The 17,007-nt window shown below is 47.2% G+C and overlaps 1 protein-coding gene across 1 annotated transcript in view; it reads right to left on the bottom strand.

Moving 5' to 3' along the window:
- Positions 1-8,371: 8,371 nt before the first annotated feature.
- Positions 8,372-17,007, bottom strand: part of LOC144487079 (uncharacterized) — a gene marked incomplete at its 5' end in the record, with an annotated part of 30,104 nt that continues 21,468 nt past the window's right edge. The window contains one exon of the mRNA XM_078205137.1: positions 8,372-10,183. Coding sequence (XP_078061263.1) covers positions 8,573-10,183 — 1,611 coding nt within the window. The remainder of the gene's footprint in view (positions 10,184-17,007) is intronic.

Genomic DNA, 17,007 nt, shown 5'->3' with positions numbered 1-17,007 from the left:
AAGATTAAACAATTACAATTTGAAAACATATGCTGATATTTTGAAATGTATTTTGAAAATGTTCTAAGTATTGCTCACATCACCCAAAAGCAAAGATGCTGCAAAGGATGATGGTATGAGCTAAAAGTTCAGAGCCAAAGGCCTGGGATGCCTTTAGTTAGCAGAATTTATATCAGAAAGTTTCTTATGAGGGAACACACATTGAAACTTTATGAAAAGAGATATTCATTGTCTGGACATAGAATAGATATGTACCTGGACGCAGGAACACGTGTCTATTCAGTTTGGCAATGAGCTGGTGGGAACATTCACTTTGACCTCTATGATGAGCGGTTATCGTTACTTAGCAATAGGGATGAGTTCAGCCAAGATGGGTGTTAGTATCTGGCATTGAATGGATAACGAGATATCATTATGCTGACTGGCAGAATGTGGTTGGCTGGGGTACTTGATAGAGATTTATATTGATGTGTGTATACTAAATGTAATTGATTTTAAGCTAATATAAGGCAGGAATTATTGATAAGAAAATCTATTGATCTGTTTTTGATTGTACGTCAGAACCATCGGAGTGGTTTTTGCCGCTCTGGAGCTACTTAACCCTTTGTTGGTCTCCGGGCAGCTGCTTGTTTGTTTGTTTGTTTTAAAATAAATGTTACATCTTTATACAGAGATACCTGCCTTGTGAGTTTTACATTGTTTAAGTTAAAACATAATTGGCCATTTCAAATTACCCCGCGACAGAGCGGGTGAGGATAATCGATGATCCAAAGGGAAACTTACTGAGATGCTGCTTCCCAACAAGAAGTGGATCCTGAAACTGTCGGAACATCTACTGGAGTTGAGGAAAGAAACCTGCGCTGCAATGACTGTGATAATCCTGACAGCCTTAGGGTGGAGTCAATCTTTATTTGGTGTAGATTTATTCACGGAGTGAAACATTACAGGTGTATACCTCCTAACTCCAGGCACCGTCACTAACTGTCCCTTTATAGATCCAATCAATAACCTCCACGTAGTTCACCTTAATCGATACAATTAACACCCACAGTCAGAGCATCAAGAAAGGCTCCAATCAGTGTGACTGCTCTGGTGTCCCAGCAGCTCCAATGACCAAGTGAATCCCATCCACACATTAGCTTTTATTAACAGGGGGTTGGAGTTTAAGAGCCGTGGGGTTATGCCGCACGGACCTTGGTGAGACCACATTTGGAATATTGTGTGCAGTTCTGGTCAGCTCACTATAAGAAGGATGTGGAAGCGCTGGAAAGAGTGCAGAGGAAATTTACCAGGATGCTGCCTGGTTTGGAGGGTAGGTCTTATGAGGAAAGGTTGAGGGAGGTGGGGCTGTTCTCTCTGGAGCGGAAGAGGCTGAGGGGGAGACTTAATAGAGGTGTATAAAATGATGAAGGGGATAGATAGAGTGAACATTCAAAGACTATTTCCTCGGGTGGATGGAGCTATTACAAGGGGGCATAACTATAGGGTTCGTGGTGGGAGATACAGGAAGGATATCAGAGGTAGGTTCTTTACGCAGAGAGTGGTTGGGGTGTGGAATGGACTGCCTGCAGTGATAGTGGAGTCAGACACTTTAGGAACATTTAAGTGGTTATTAGATAGGCACATGGAGCACACCAGGATGATAGGGAGTGGGATAGCTTGATCTTGGTTTCGGATAAAGCTCGGCACAACATCGTGGGCCCAAAGGCCTGTTCTGTGCTGTACTGTTCTATATGTTCACACACAGGGTGGGTGAAAGGCCTCTCCCCAGTGTGAACTCGCCAATGGCTCAGTCGCTTGGATGATGTTCGAAACCTCCTTGTGCAGCGAGAGCAGCAGAACGGTCTCTCCCCAGTGTGAATGCACTGGTGGATCTTCAGGTCGGCAGAGTTTCTGAAGCAACTCCCACAATCAGAGCATTTAAATGTTTTCTCATTGGTGGGGAGTGCACTGGTGTCTCAGCAGATTGGATAACTGAGTGAATCCCTTCAGAGTAGGGGAATGGCCTCTCTCCTGTGTGAATGCGCTGGTGTATCAGCAGGGTTGATGAGTCATTGAGTCCCTTCCTACACTCAGAACAAGTGAACGGCCTCTCCCCAGTGTGAACTTGCTGGTATATCAGCAGAATGGAGGAATTACTGAATCTCGTCCCACACTCAAGAGCAGGTGAATGGCCTCTCCCCAGTGTGAACTCGCTGGTGTTGCTGCAGAGTGGATGAATCAATGAATCCCTTCCCACACACAGAGCAGGTGAGTGGCCTCTCCCCAGTGTGAACTCGCTGGTGTTGCTGCAGAGTGGATGAATCAATGAATCCCTTCCCACACACAGAGCAGATGGACGCCTCTTTCTGCTGTGCCTGGGTCGATGGGTTTCCAGTTCACAGGGGGCATGGAATCCTTTCCTACAATCCCCACATTTCCACCATATCGTCAGGGTATGGACGGCCTTGTAACTCTCCAGGTTTGACGATTTGGTTCCCTGGATTTAGTTCTCCAACCTTCCCCTTTAAGGGAATATACCCTGACATTGCCCGCAATAGATTTTCCTTAAAGGTGGCCCATTGTTCAGCCATCAGCTTTTCTGCCAACATTTGATTCCAACTCACTCGACTCAGATCCATTCTTATCCCATCGAAGGTGAGGCTTTCCCTCGATTAATGATCCCCGTTCTGGATCGTTCCTTGTCCTTTTCCATGGCCAACCTGAACCTTATGATACAATGGTCACTCTCCCCTCAATGCTCTCCCACTGATATTTGATCCACTTGGGCCAACTCATTCCCCAGAACCAGGTCCAGCAGTGCCTGCCCTCTCATTGGAGCAGAAACACACTGCTGCAGAAAATTATCTTCAACACCTTCCAGAGACTCATGTCCCTCTTGTCCCTTTGCACTATTTGGTTTTGTAATTGGTCTGTTCAATGTTAGCTGGGCAATGATTGGGTTAAATCAGTCTCCATAGACTTTGTGATGTAAAAAAGTATAAGAAGGGACTCCCCGAGCACAGAGATTAGTCGAGGTTTTACATATTGCATTGACTGGTGCCATGGCATCTGGGGCAGAGCAGGGAGCATTTCCGTGGAGATGCTGCTTCTACCCAGAGTGTAATGGTAATGCTGCTGCATTTTGATACGACTGCTCAGACATTAGACTGTGTCAGCTCTTATTGATACTGAATAAAATCTAACCACTGTCACCAATAAGGGTTATCACTGGCAATCATTTCACAGTTTGGGAAAAGGGGAGAAAGGGCTAATTGACTCCCTGAACCCCATTTTCTAACATCGCTGTGTCAAAAATAAAGTCTCATCTCCCCCTCTGGCTCTTTTGCCAATTACCTTAGAGGAACTCACTTTCTGTTAAAGAGCCTGCCAATGAGCCCAGTCCCGGATGTGATTAACAGCAGCAATAACAGCAGAATTCAACCCCTGTGATCACTTGTGAACTCGTTGGTGTGTCTGCAGGTGGGATGACTGAGTGAACCCATTCCCACATACGGTGCAGGTGAATGGCCTCTCCCCGGTATGAACTCGCTGGTGTCTCTGCAGATTGGTTAACTGAGTGAATCCCTTTCCACAGGCAGAGCAAGTGAATTGTTTCTCCCCAGTGTGAACTCGCTGGTGTACCCGCAGATAGGATGACATTCTAAATCTCTTTGAGCAGTGAGAGCAACTGAACGGTCTCTCCTCAGTGTGAATGCGCTGGTGGGACATCAGAACCTGAGAGCTTTTGAAGTCGCTCCCACATTCAGAGCATTTATAGGGTCTCTCATTGCTGTGAGTGACTCTGTGTCTGCGCATGCTGGATAACCAAGTGAATCCTTCCCCACACACAGGACAATTGAACGGCCTCTCCCCGGAATGTACTCGCTGGTGTATCCGCAGGCTGGATAAGTCAGTGAATCCCTTCCCACACACAGGACAGGTAAATGGTCTCTCCGCAGTGTGAATTTGCTGGTGTGTCTGCAGATGACATAACTGAGTAAATCCGGTGCCACAATCAGAACAGGTGAATGGTCTCTTCCCTGTGTGAATTCGTTGGTGTGTTTGCAGGTTGGATGAATCATAGAATCCCTTCCCACACACACAGCAGGTGAACGGTCTCTCCCCAGTGTGACTGCGTCGATGAATTTCCAGCTCAGATGGGAACCTGAATCCCTTCCCACAGTCCCCACATTTCCACGGTTTCTCTATGGTTCGGGTGTCCTTGTGACTCTCCAGGTTAAACAATCAGTTAAATCTCACACAGAACACGGGTACAGTCTCTCCCCACTGTGAATGCCGCAATGTTTTTTTCAGACTGTGTCACTGGTTAAAGCTCTTTCCACAGTCAGTGCACTGGAACACTCTCACTCAGGTGTGTGCGTGAGACTTGGTAAATTCCCAGTCACGCTGATGTTTAAAATCTCCAGAAGCAAAAAGAACAGAGAAATATTTCTCCTTCTAGGTACAAAGGCTGATGATGTTCAGGACATGATGAATTGAATGACTCTGTCAGATATTGATGTGACATTTGCTTTGAGATTACTGTCTGTAAATCCTCACCTTCTGATATTCTGTAAAAGGAATTTATTAAAGTCATCACTGTCAATACAAGATAGAAATTCAGAACAGACAATTCTACTTTCTGTGGAACATTCTTTCCTCCCTCATTTCCCAAAAGCTGTGAATCTCCACACACTCTCCCTCCATTCTCACTCTTGTTGTATCTAATATTCACCCTCCCAATTCTCCTGAAGGTGCTGATTGAGGCTGATTGACAGATCCATGCTCACTGCTTCCTGTCCCGGCCACAGAGAGCTGAAAATCTCCATGCTGGCTGCCAGACAGATAAATGTCTACATTACTGGAGTAAAAATGTGTGGAATGTACAGACTGAATTCACTTCCTTTCCCTTCAGTCACTGCAAGTCCCCAATGTTCCCCAGAATGAGAAAATAAATTGAAAGGGGGAGAAAATAAATTGAAAGGGGGAGAAAATAAAGTGTTTTACTCACAGATATTAGAGACAGCAGGAAGATTTTGTCTGACTGCATCTCCATGTTCATTCACAAAACGCCCGCGCTCTGATTGACTGGAGGACCAGAGTCCTTCCGGTCCTCCAACTCTTTCCATTGGTCAACACTTCAGCATGAAGGTCAGGAGGTGAGCTCTCTTTGCACATGCGCAGCTTCCCCTCTCCTCTGGACATGCGCAGTCCAATGTGGCCCGCCCGCGTGGTGGATAGAGTGGTTTCTCCATCGTGGGCGATTATGGGAGCTGCGGCCGCCATTGCTCATCCGGAGCCCAGTCTCTAAACTCCTGGGACTGTGATGGAAAGTGGGAGTGGGGGGCGCAGTGACCCCACCCTGACACAAAGTACATGTGGGGAGTCACTGGATTGGATTGGGATGTCCCCTTTACAAAACAGTTTGTTAACTTCAGGTGGAAAGATTTAGACACTTGGGTGATATTGGGGAAGGCAGCAGGTGAGTGTGAAACTGATCCCGAGAGTCAGCACCTTCAGGGGAGGAGAACTGGGGAAAAAGAAGGTGGAGGATAGTGTTACAATCAATCATAAGAACATAAGAACATAAGAAATAGGAGCAGGAGTAGGCCATCTAGCCCCTCGAGCCTGCCCCGCCATTCAATAAGGTCATGGCTGATCTGACGTGGATCAGTACCACTTACCCGCCTGATCCCCATAACCCTTAATTCCCTTACCGATCAGGAATCCATCCATCCGCGCTTTAAACATATTCAGCGAAGTAGCCTCCACCACCTCAGTGGGCAGAGAATCGTATCAATAGGCCTGCATGAGTTTCCTCCAGGTGCTCCAGTTTCCTCCCACAGTCTGAAAGACATGCTGATTAGGTGCATTGACCCGAACAGGCGCCGGATGGTGGCAATTAGGGGAATTTCACAGTAACTTCATTGCAGTGTTAATGTAAGCCTTACTTGTGACTTATAAATAAACTTTACTTTAGGAAGGAGGAAGTCTGTGGGGACAGAGATTTATAGTTTGAGATGAAGAAGGATTTTGTGTGACATGTATTTACCCCATTAATTCCCCCAACCCATACACTAAGAGGCAATTTGCCATGGCCAATCCACCTAACCTGCACATCTTGGGAGTGTGGGATGAAATTGGAGCACTCTGAGCAACCTCATGCAGACACAGGGAGAACGTGCAAACTCCACACAGAGAGCTGTGGCACAGTGGTTAGCACTGCTACCTCAGAGTGCCAGGGATCCGGTTCAATTCCAGTCTTGGGTAACTGTGTGGAGTTTGCACGTTCTCTCTGTAGCTGCATGGGTTTCCTCTGGGTGCTCAGGTTTCCTCCCACAGTCCGAAAGACATGCTGCTTAGCTGCATTGGCCGTGCTAAATTCTCCTTCAGTGCACCTGAACAGGCGCCAAGCGTGACGACTAGGGGATTTTCACAGTAACTTCATTGCAGTGTTAATGTAAGCTTCCTTGTAACACCTGAGGCCAGAATTGAACTCGGGTCCCTGGCACTGCTGATCACTGTGCCACTTTGCTGCCTGTGTTTTGAGAAATCATATTAAAATCTGGAACTCAGATGGGGATATGGATTGGTGTTGAGTGGGAAGGTCTGGATCAATGCATTACTCCAGAGAGCCAGGAATCAGATTTACAGAATGGATCCCTGTAATAGCAGCAATCCCATTGCTATATGTTGGTCAGACTGAGGAAAGTATTTAAACTGGACACCATAGGGGTGTTAAAGGATAACGTACTCATGGAATTTATGAACTATCTGAAAGAATATTGAGAGCAAAGAAATCAATCTGGAAAATTGTAGTCACTTCACGTTGTTCCAGGAGAGGTGGGATTAGGTTGTGTAGATGTCTGGTTTTACACAGTACACAGTCAGCCTGTGGTTTCACCCTGGATGAAGAATCTCTGAATTGTACCATTCAAATCACTCAATGGGTTTATCAGGGGCCAGAATGTCTGCTCAGAAAGAGGAAGGTTGGTGTGAAACCAATGAGAAGTAACACAGACACTCACAGACACCCTCACACACACACTCACAGACACCCTCACACACACACTCACAGACACCCTCACACACACACTCACAGACACCCTCACACACACACTCACAGACACCCTCACACACACACTCACAGACACCCTCACACACACACACAGACTCTCAGATGCCTCAAAATATCTCCTGTCACCTTATTGTTCTTAGTTTTTTTGAAATAAATCCTGAATGAGTTACATAAATACTTGTTGAGCTTCCCCTGAAAGACATCGATACTGTTCATTTCACTCCCTGTGGTCATGATTTCCATATTCTCACCACTCTTTGGGTGGAGAAATTTATCTTGGATTTCCGATTGGGTTTCTTGGCGACTGTCTTGTATTGATGGTCTCCAGTTTTGCTCTTCTGCACAAGAGGAAACATTATTTCAAAACCTTTTATAATTTTGAAGCCCTCTATTAGGTTCCCCCTCAGCCTTAATTTTTCAAGAAAGCGTGAGCGTGTCAATCCTTTCCTGATAGATAACCAAACACACAGTTTCAAAATCATTTATGGGATGTGGACATCGCGAGCTTGGCCAGCATTTATTGCTAACCTCAGATTGACCTTGAGAAGGTGGTGGTGAGCTGCTTTCTACGTTTCTGATATCATCATTAAAAATCATCTCTGTACCTTTCTCCAGTGCCGAGATATCTTTTTTATAATACGGTGACCAGAATGGCATGCAGTGGTCGGTAAGATTCTTGATCAGGGAGTCACAGGTTATCCAAAAGTGGTTTGAGCTTATCCATGGTTTTAAATCAGAATATTAAGAAGCAACAATTTAAAAATGATGCATTGTAAACGGGGGGAAAAAAACAGAAGACCCATGGCAGGTGACTCGCTGGGGTCTCAGCACTGATCCTGCATTACCCCAATAATCACTGCCTGCCAGTTGGAAAAAGACCTGTTTAATCTTACTCTATTTCCTGTCTGCCAACAAGTTTTCAATCTCAATACAATCGCCCCAATCCCATGTGCTTCAATTTTTGTGAAGAAGTTGCTGTGTTGGTGGACGAGGGGAATCGGGTTCACATTCTCTATCTCAGGGCATAATCAGCAACAACTTGTATTTACACAGAGTGTTGTGGGACTGGAGGAGGTTACTGAGATACTGAGGAACTTTTTTAAATTAATTTTTACTGGATGTAGGCGTCACTTGCTGGGCCAGCATTTCTTGCCCATCTCTAACTGCCCTCCATTTCAGAAGGCATTTGAGAGTCAACCACATTGCTGTGGGTCTGGAGTCACATGTAGGCCAGACCAGGTAAGGACAGCAGGTTTCCTTCCCGAAAGGACATGACTGAACCAGAGTGGTTTTGACAACGATCAACAATGGTTAAGGTTTGTCATTAGACTTTTAATTCGAGATTTTAATTGAATTCAAATTTCACCATTGCCTGTGGTGGGATTCGAACCTGGGTCCCCAGAGCCTTACCCTGAGTCCAGTGATAATTCCACTGTGCCGCTGCCTCCCCTATTCATCCAATTGTTATTGTTTATCTCAGGGCGCAGAAACAACAGAATCCAACTTTGCCGGTCACACATGAAGTCGTCTATGTTTCAGCAGGCTGTAATACTGATTAAATCCCTTCCCACACATGGAGCAGTTGAAAGGTTTTGCCCCAGTGTGAACTCGCTGGTGTCTCTGCAGACGGGATGGATCAGTGAATCCCTTCCCACACAGGGAGCAGGTGAACGGTTCTGTCGCAGTGTGAACTCGCTGGTGTTTCAGCATATAGGATGAATCAGTGAATCCCTTCCCACACACAGAGCAGGTGAACGGCTTCTCCCCGGTGTGAATGCGTTGGTGTTTCAGCAGGCCAGATGACTGAGCGAATCCCTTTCCACACACAGAGCACAGGAACGGCCTCTCCCCGGTGTGAACACGCTGGTGTCTCTGCAGGTTGGATACCTGAGTGTATCCCTTCCCACACACAGAGCAGGTGAACGGCTTCTCCCCAGTGTGAACTCGCTGGTGTCTCTGCAGGTGGGATGGATCAGTGAATCCCTTCCCACACACAGAGCAGGTGAACGGTTCTGTCGCAGTGTGAACTCGCTGGTGTCTCTGCAGGCTGGATACCTGAGTGTATCCCTTCCCACACACAGAGCAGGTGAACGGCTTCTCCCCGGTGTGAACTCGCTGGTGTGTCTGCAGGCGGGATGAACCAATGAATCCCTTCCCACACACAGAGCAGGTGAACGGCCTGTCCCCTGTGTGAATGTATTGGTGTCTCAGCAGGTCAGATGACTGAGTGAATCTCTTGCCACAAATGGAGCAAGAGAATGGCTTCTCCCCGGTGTGAACAGGCCGATGTTTCAGCAGGTGTTGTAAAGAAGCAAATGCTTTCCCGCACACAGGGCAAACGTAAGGCCTCTCCCCTGTGTGAACACGCTCGTGTATCACAAGCTGGGATGAATGAGGAAACATCTTCCCACACACGGAGCAGAGGAATGGCCTCTCCCCAGTGTGAACTCGCCGGTGCCTCAGAAGATAGTAAGACCGAGTGAATTCCTTCCCACACACCGAGCAGGTGAACAGCTTCTCCCCAGTGTGAACTCGCTGGTGTGTCAGCTGGTCAGTTGATTGAACTTCTTCCTTTCTACACATTGAGGAGGTGAATGGTTTCCCTCCAGTGTGAATACTCTTGTGTGTCAAAAGGTGTGAAAATCGAGTGAATCTCTTCCCACAGAGGGAGCAGAGGAAAGGCCTCTCCCCAGTGTGAACTCGCTTGTGTGTCAGAAGATGAGATGAATGAGCGAATCTCTTCCCACAAACAGAACAGGGGTACGGCCTCTCCCCGGTGTGAGTGTCCTGGTGTCTCAGCAGACTAATCCTTCTTTTGAAGGTCTTCTCACATTTAAAGCATTTAAAATGTCTCTTCTGAGAATGAACCAGTTGGTGAACGGTGCAGTGGGAGGACTGAGTGAATCTCTTCCCACACTGGGAGCAGCTGAATGGCCTGTCCTTGGTATGAACTGGTTGATGCTCAGTGAGATGCACTGAGTTGCTGAACGACTCCCCGCAGTGGGAGCAGCTGAACGGTCTCTCGTGTGTGTGAAGGAGCTGGTGCTCTGCAAGGCGGGAGGACTGGCTGAACCTCTTCCCGCAGTGGGAGCAGCTGAACAGTCTCTCGTCAGTGTGAAGGAGCTGGTGTTGGGCCTGTTCCTCAGAGGTTTCAATGCTTTCCCCAGAGTCAGAGCTTTGAAGAGGCTTCTGAATAATGTGATCGAGTTGGTGAGCCAGCAGGTTGGACGAACACATGAATTTCTTCCCACACACGGAGCAGGTGAATGAACTCTCACTATTGCGAGCTCGCTGTCGTGTCAGCATGTTTTCCAGCTGTATCAATCCCTTCCCACAGGAGGGGCAAGGAAACAGATTCTCACCAGTTTCCAACTGAGATGGTCAATTAAATCCCTTCAGATGCACAAATTTTCAGATCCCGATGAACCGATTGACTCTGTCTGACGTGAGATTCGATCATCCAGACTGCAGATCCTTCTCTTCAATTTCCTGTAAAATAAGTTTACAAAGAATTACATGGATGGCACAGTGGTTAGTACTCCTGCCTCTCAGCACCAGGGACATGGGTTCGATTGTAGCCTTGGTTACCTGTCTGTATGGAGTTTGCGCATTCTCCTTGTGTCTGTGTGGGTTTCCTCCGGGTGCTCCAGTTCCCTCCCACTCTCCAAAGATGTTCAGGTTAGGTGGTTGCCCCTTTCTGTCCCAAGATGTATAGGTTCGGGAGATTAGCGGGGTAAATATGTGGGGTTACGGGAATAGCCTGGGTGGGGTGGTCTGAAAGGCCTCCTTCTGCACTGTAGGGATTCTATGAATACATGAGATACACAATACACAAACAGGCCAGTCTATTTTTTAAATTCATTTTTAACGGGGTGTGGGCGTCACCGACTGGGACAGCATTTATTGCCCATCCCCAACTGCCCTCCATTTCACAGGGCATTTGAGAGTCAACCACATTGCTGTGGTTACATGTAGGCCAGACCAGTTAAGGCCAGCAGATTTCCATCCTTAAAGGACATCAGTGAACCAGATGGGTTTTTACGACAATCAACAATGGTTTCATGGTCATCATCAGACTTTTAATTGAATTTAAATTTCACCATCTGCTGTGGTGGGATTCGAACCTAGGTCCCCAGAACATTATCCTGGGTCTCTGGATTGCTCGTCCAGTGATAGTTCCACTGTGCCACTGCCTCCGCCGCCACCTCCCCACCCCTGCCCTGATCTGTACTGGAATTTCTAATCCACACAAATCTCCTCTCATTCTGCTCACCTTAACTCAGCTTTTCAGCTCAACTTTTTAATCCTTTTTCTCTCATGTTCTCATCTGGTTTCCTTTTTAAAGCATCTAAAGTATTTGTCTCAACCACTTCCAGTCGCAGTGAGTTCCATATTCTAACAAGAAATAAATAACTCCTCCTGTTTGATTTATTCGTCTCTGTTGTCTGTTCATGGTTCCCAGTATTGGAAACACCAACAAGTGGAAACATTCCATTCACATCCTCCGACTTATCCCATTCAGAAAGCCCATATCAGAAGAGACAACATTTTTCTCTTGGTTTGAGCTTGTTGTGTGTAAATCCTCCCTTTCTAACCCCCTGTTTAAGAAAAAGTGTCCAAAATCCATCACGATAGAAAATCGCAATATTGTCTCAGGTACAAGTAATTCAGAAAACTATTATTTATTGTGAGGGGAATTGAGTAAAAGCAGGGAAGTTATGTTTCAGTTGCACAGGGCATTGGTTAGACATATCTGGAGCAGTGTGTACATGATTGGTTTCCTTATTTCAGGAAAAATATGAGTGCATATTATTCCTTAACTGCTTTACGAGAAGCAGTTCATAGAAGGTTTAGTAGACTAATACCTGGAAATGGGTGGATTGTCTGATGAGGAGCAGTGAGACAGTCTCTGCTTGAGTTTAGCTTCTGCTCGACTTCAAAAGAGTAAGAGGCAACTTAATTTAAACCTTCAAGATTCTGAAAACTCTTGACAGGGTGGATATGGAGAGAAGGGTTAAAGCAAATTACTGCGGATGCTGGAATCTGAAACTAATAAAGAGAAAATGCTGGAAAATCTCAGCAGATCTGGCAGCATCTGTGAGGAGAGAAAAGAGTTGAAGCTTCGAGTCCAGATGACCTTTTGTCAAAGCATAAAAAAGGCATAGAAAGTGGGAGATGTTTACACTGTGAGGGGATGAAAGATGGGTCCAAGCCACAGGAACCAGGGGAAAGGATGCTAATGGCAGTCTATAGAGAGAATAGAAAGTGTGAATGGCCAAACAGCAGAGAAGCTGAAGAAGTTGTGATGGATGAAGATGTGGGGGAGGGGAGGGTGGATTGGAGGGAGAAAAAAGGGGAAAGGCGAAGCAAAGGGGGAGAAAAGGTGCTGCCTGACCTGCTGAGATTTTCCAGCATTTTCTGTTTTGGATCTGGAGAGGATGTTTACTCTCAGGGGAGAATCTAGGGAGTCGCTGTTTTAAAAAACAGCATTGCCCATTGAAAACAGAGATGAGATGTTTTTCTCTCAGAGGGTCATGAATCTTTGGATTCACGTTCTTCAAAAGTGGAAGTAGAGCCTGATTTCAATTAGATAAATCTCTTGGGGCGACAGGGATCAGGGTATTGAATTTGATAATCAGCCATGACAATAATGAATGGCGGCGCACGCTCGAAGGGCCGAATGGCCGACTCCCAGCTTCTATTTTCTGTGTATGTTTCTATGTAAGGAGTCTCACCAGGTTTACTTGGTAGCAAATACAAAATAAACCTGTTGGACTTTAACCTGGTGTTGTGAGACTTCTTACTGTGTTCACCCCAGTCCAACGCCGGCATCTCCACATCATGTTTCTATGTAAACATGAGGAGCCTGGGGCTGAAGTGTAACCAAAAGCTGTGTAACCGCTTTAGGTAACTATACAGGGTTTTCAACTCTCACACTGAATATGTACATGGCCCATGGACTCATCTGGGCTGCAAACAGCAGCTGCAGCCTGAGGGTGGGTGAAGCTGTTTGGAAACCTGTTCACTTTGTGCTAATGGACCCGGAGCTAGGACCTGGAGGGGAAGCAGAAACATGAAGCTCCGCCCACTCGCTGTTGCGTCACCAAGACACCGCGCATGCGCCCTCCTCCCTGCTGAATCAAGATGGCGGCCGTTAACCTGAGCCTCGTCTCGGGAAAAAGACCGGAAGCTGCAAACACAGACCGACGGGCTCATTTTCGAGATTTGAGGCCTTGACCAGGTATTTAGAAACCCTCTACGTCCATCCGCCGGTTCCATTACTCCCTCTATGTTTCCGCATCCTTACCGGCTGCTGATGAGACAGAGGAACTTCGCTCCGATTGCTATCACCCACACTGTGCGTACTGCAAACGCCGTTGCTTACTGCGCATGCTCCAGACTGTAACATTACTGCGCATGCGAACTACTTCCCGTGCGTTGTATGGGGACGCCTCAGCCCCGCCCCTCATTCACTCCGATTGGTTAGAGGACCAGCCGCTCCTGCTCGGTCCTCCAGCCCCGCCCCTCGTTCACTCCGATTGGTTGGAGGACCAGCCGCAACTGCTCGGTCCTCCAGCCCCGCCCCTTCCTATTGGTCCGGAGTTGCCGTCAATCAGTCCCCGGGCATTGTGATGTGGAGCATGCGCAGTGTCATTGCTGTCCTTGGCGCTTGTTTGTCCCGGAGAAGCGGAGTCAGCGTTAGGCGGTGGCTGGGAGGATTTGGAAACACTTTGTGGATCCGCAAACCCTTCAGAATCATTGTCAGCTCCCTGGTTTGCAGCTGCGGGGCTTCTCCCTCCCTCCCGGGAACAGGCCTCGGCAAGTTTAATGCTCCATGACTGTGTTTTTAATGAATGCTCCATAAACTAGAAATGTAGATTTGAATTTCGATCGTATTCTGAATTGCGATGTTTTTTTCTAAATTGACTTACAGGATATTAGACAAGGAGAAATCAGACAGAAATCTCCAACATCACATCTAGATCTGACCGAGTGACTCGATTTCTTGGGACCTGAATATCATCGGCCTTTGACTCTAGCAGGAGAAATGTTTGTTTGGCCTATTGGGTTCAAAAGATTGTAAACATCGCTGTGACTAGAAATGCATTGAGACACACACACCCGAGTGAGAGTGTTCCAGTGCACTGAGTGTGGAAAGAGCTTTAACCAGTAACACAGCCTGAAAATGCATCGCAGCATTCACAGCGGGGAGAGACTGTACCCGTGTTCTGTGTGAGATTTAACTGATTGTTTAACCTGGAGAGTCACAAGGACACCCGAACCATGGAGAAACCGTGCAAATGTGGGGACTGTGGGAAGAGATACAGAGCCCCATCTGAGCTGGAAATTCATAAACGCAGTCACACTGGGGAGAGGCCGTTCACCTGCTCTGTGTGTGGGAAGGGATTCACTCAGTTTTCCAGCCTGCAGAAACACAATCTCACTCACACCAATGAGAGACCATTTAAATGCTGTGACTGTGGGAGTGGTTTTAAAAGCTCTCAGTATCTGATGTCCCACCAGCGCATTCACACTGAGGAGAGACCGTTCAGCTGCTCTCACTGCTCAAAGACATTTAGAACTTCATCCAACCTGCAGATACACCAGCGAGTTCACACTGGGGAGAGACCATTCACCTGCTCTGTGTGTGGGAAGGGATTCATTCAGTCATCCAGCCTGCAGAAACACAAAGCCACTCACACCAATGAGAGACCATTTAAATGCTCTGACTGTGGGAGCAGATTCAAAAGCTCTCAGGTACTTAGGGACCACCAGCGCATTCACACTGAGGAGAGACCGTTCAGCTGCTCTCACTGCACAAAGAGGTTTAGAACATCATCCAACCTGCAGACACACCAGCGAGTTCACACCGGGGAAAGGCCGTTCACCTGCTCTGTGTGTGGGAAGGGATTCACAACTTCATCCAGCTTGCAGAAACACAAAGCCACTCACACCAATGAGAGACCATTTAAATGCTCTGACTGTGGGAGTGGCTTCAAAGACTCTCAGGATCTGATGTCCCACCAGCGCACTCACACTGAGGATAGACCGTTCAGCTGCTCTCACTGCACAAAGAGGTTTAGAACATCATCCAACCTGCGAGTGCACCGGCGAGTTCACACTGGGGAGAGACCGTTCACCTGCTCGGTGTGTGGGAAGGGATTCACTACTTCATCCCACCTGCGCAGACACAAAGTCACTCACACTAATGAGAGACCGTTTAAATGCTCTGACTGTGGGAGCGGATTCAAAAGCTCTCAGGACCTGGTGTCCCACCAGCGCATTCACACTGAGGAGAGACCGTTCAGCTGCTCTCACTGCACAAAGAGATTTAAAACGTCATCCAGCCTGTGGGAACATCAGCGAGTTCACACTGGGGAAAGACCGTTCACCTGCTCTGTGTGTGGAAAGGGATTCACTCAGTCAACCAGCCTGCAGAAACACAAAGCCACTCACTCCAAGGAGAGACCCTTTAAATGCTCTGCCCGAGAAGCCGGCTTCAAAAGCTCTCAGGAACTGATGATCCCCGAGCACATTCACACCGGGGAGAGGCCGTTCAGCTGCTCTCACTGTTCAAGGAGGTTTAGAATATCATCAACACTGCTGAAACACCAGTGAGTTCACACCGGGGAGAAACCATTCACCTGCTCGGTGTGTGCGAAAGGATTTACTCAGTTATCCAGCCTGCCCAGACACAACATCATCACACCCAGGAGAGACCCTTTAAATGTGGGCGTAGCTTCAAAAGCTCTCGGGAACTAATGTCCCACCAGTGAGTTCACACCGGGCAGAGGCTGGTCACCTGCTCTGACTGGGAAGGGATTCACTCAGTCAGCAAACTTGGTGAAACACCAGTGAGTTCACAAGTGATGACAGTTCTGGGATTATTCTTGTGAATCTTTCTTGCCCCTTCTCCAGTGCCTCTGTTTCCTTTTTCTAAATGGAGATCACAAATAGAACGTAGAACAGTACAGCACAGGAACAGACCCTTCAGCTCACCATGTTGTGTCGAACATGATGTCAAATTAAACTCTTCCTTTCTGCCTGCCCTTGGTCCATATTCCTCTATTCCTTGCATATTCATGTGCTTATTTAAAACCCCCTTAAACGCCCCTATCGTATCTGCCTCCACCACCATCCCTGGCAGCGTGTTCCAGACACCTACCACTCTCTGTGTAAAACAACCTACCTCTCACATCTCCTTTGAACTTTCCCCGTCTCACCTTAAGTGCATGCTCCCTGGTATTCGACATATCAACTCTGAGGGAAAAGATTCTATGTCTCTCATTTTATAGACTGCTATCAGGTCTCCCCTCACCCTCCACCGCTATTTGTCAGTCGCTCACACCCTCCAGTCCAGGCAGCATCCTGGGAAACCTCTTCTGCACCCTCATCAAAACCTCTGCATCCTTTCTGTAATGTGGCGACCAGAATTGAACGCAATATTCTAAGCGCGGCCCAAACAAACTTTTATAAAGCTGCAACATGACATGCTGACTCTTGTACTCAATAAAGGCAAGCATGCCATATGCCTTCTTTAGTGACTAAATATTTGTGTGGCTAATTTCAGGGAGCTCTGGACTTGAACCCCAAGATCCCTCTGTACATTAACTGTATACTTATCCTTAATATTTGATCTCCCAAAGTGCAGCACCTCACACTTGCCCGGATTAAAATCCATCTGCCATTTCTCCGCTCATATCTGCAGCTGATCTACATCCCACTGTATCCTTTGACAACCTTCTACATTATCGACAACTCCATCTAGTTTTGTGTCGTCTGCAAGCTTACTAACCCACCCATCCACGTTTTCATCCAAGTCATTGATATATATCACAAATAGCGCAGGTCCCAGTACGGATCCCTGCAGAACACCACTGGGAATGGACCTCCAGTCAGAAAAACACCCTCCACCACTACTCCCTGACTTCTATGGGCAAGTCAAT

Source organism: Mustelus asterias, unplaced genomic scaffold (genome assembly GCF_964213995.1).
Source record: "Mustelus asterias unplaced genomic scaffold, sMusAst1.hap1.1 HAP1_SCAFFOLD_586, whole genome shotgun sequence".
NCBI lineage: Eukaryota > Metazoa > Chordata > Chondrichthyes > Carcharhiniformes > Triakidae > Mustelus > Mustelus asterias.
The sequence above is the reverse complement of the archived record's forward strand: the minus strand, read 5'-3'. Positions and strand labels throughout refer to the sequence as shown.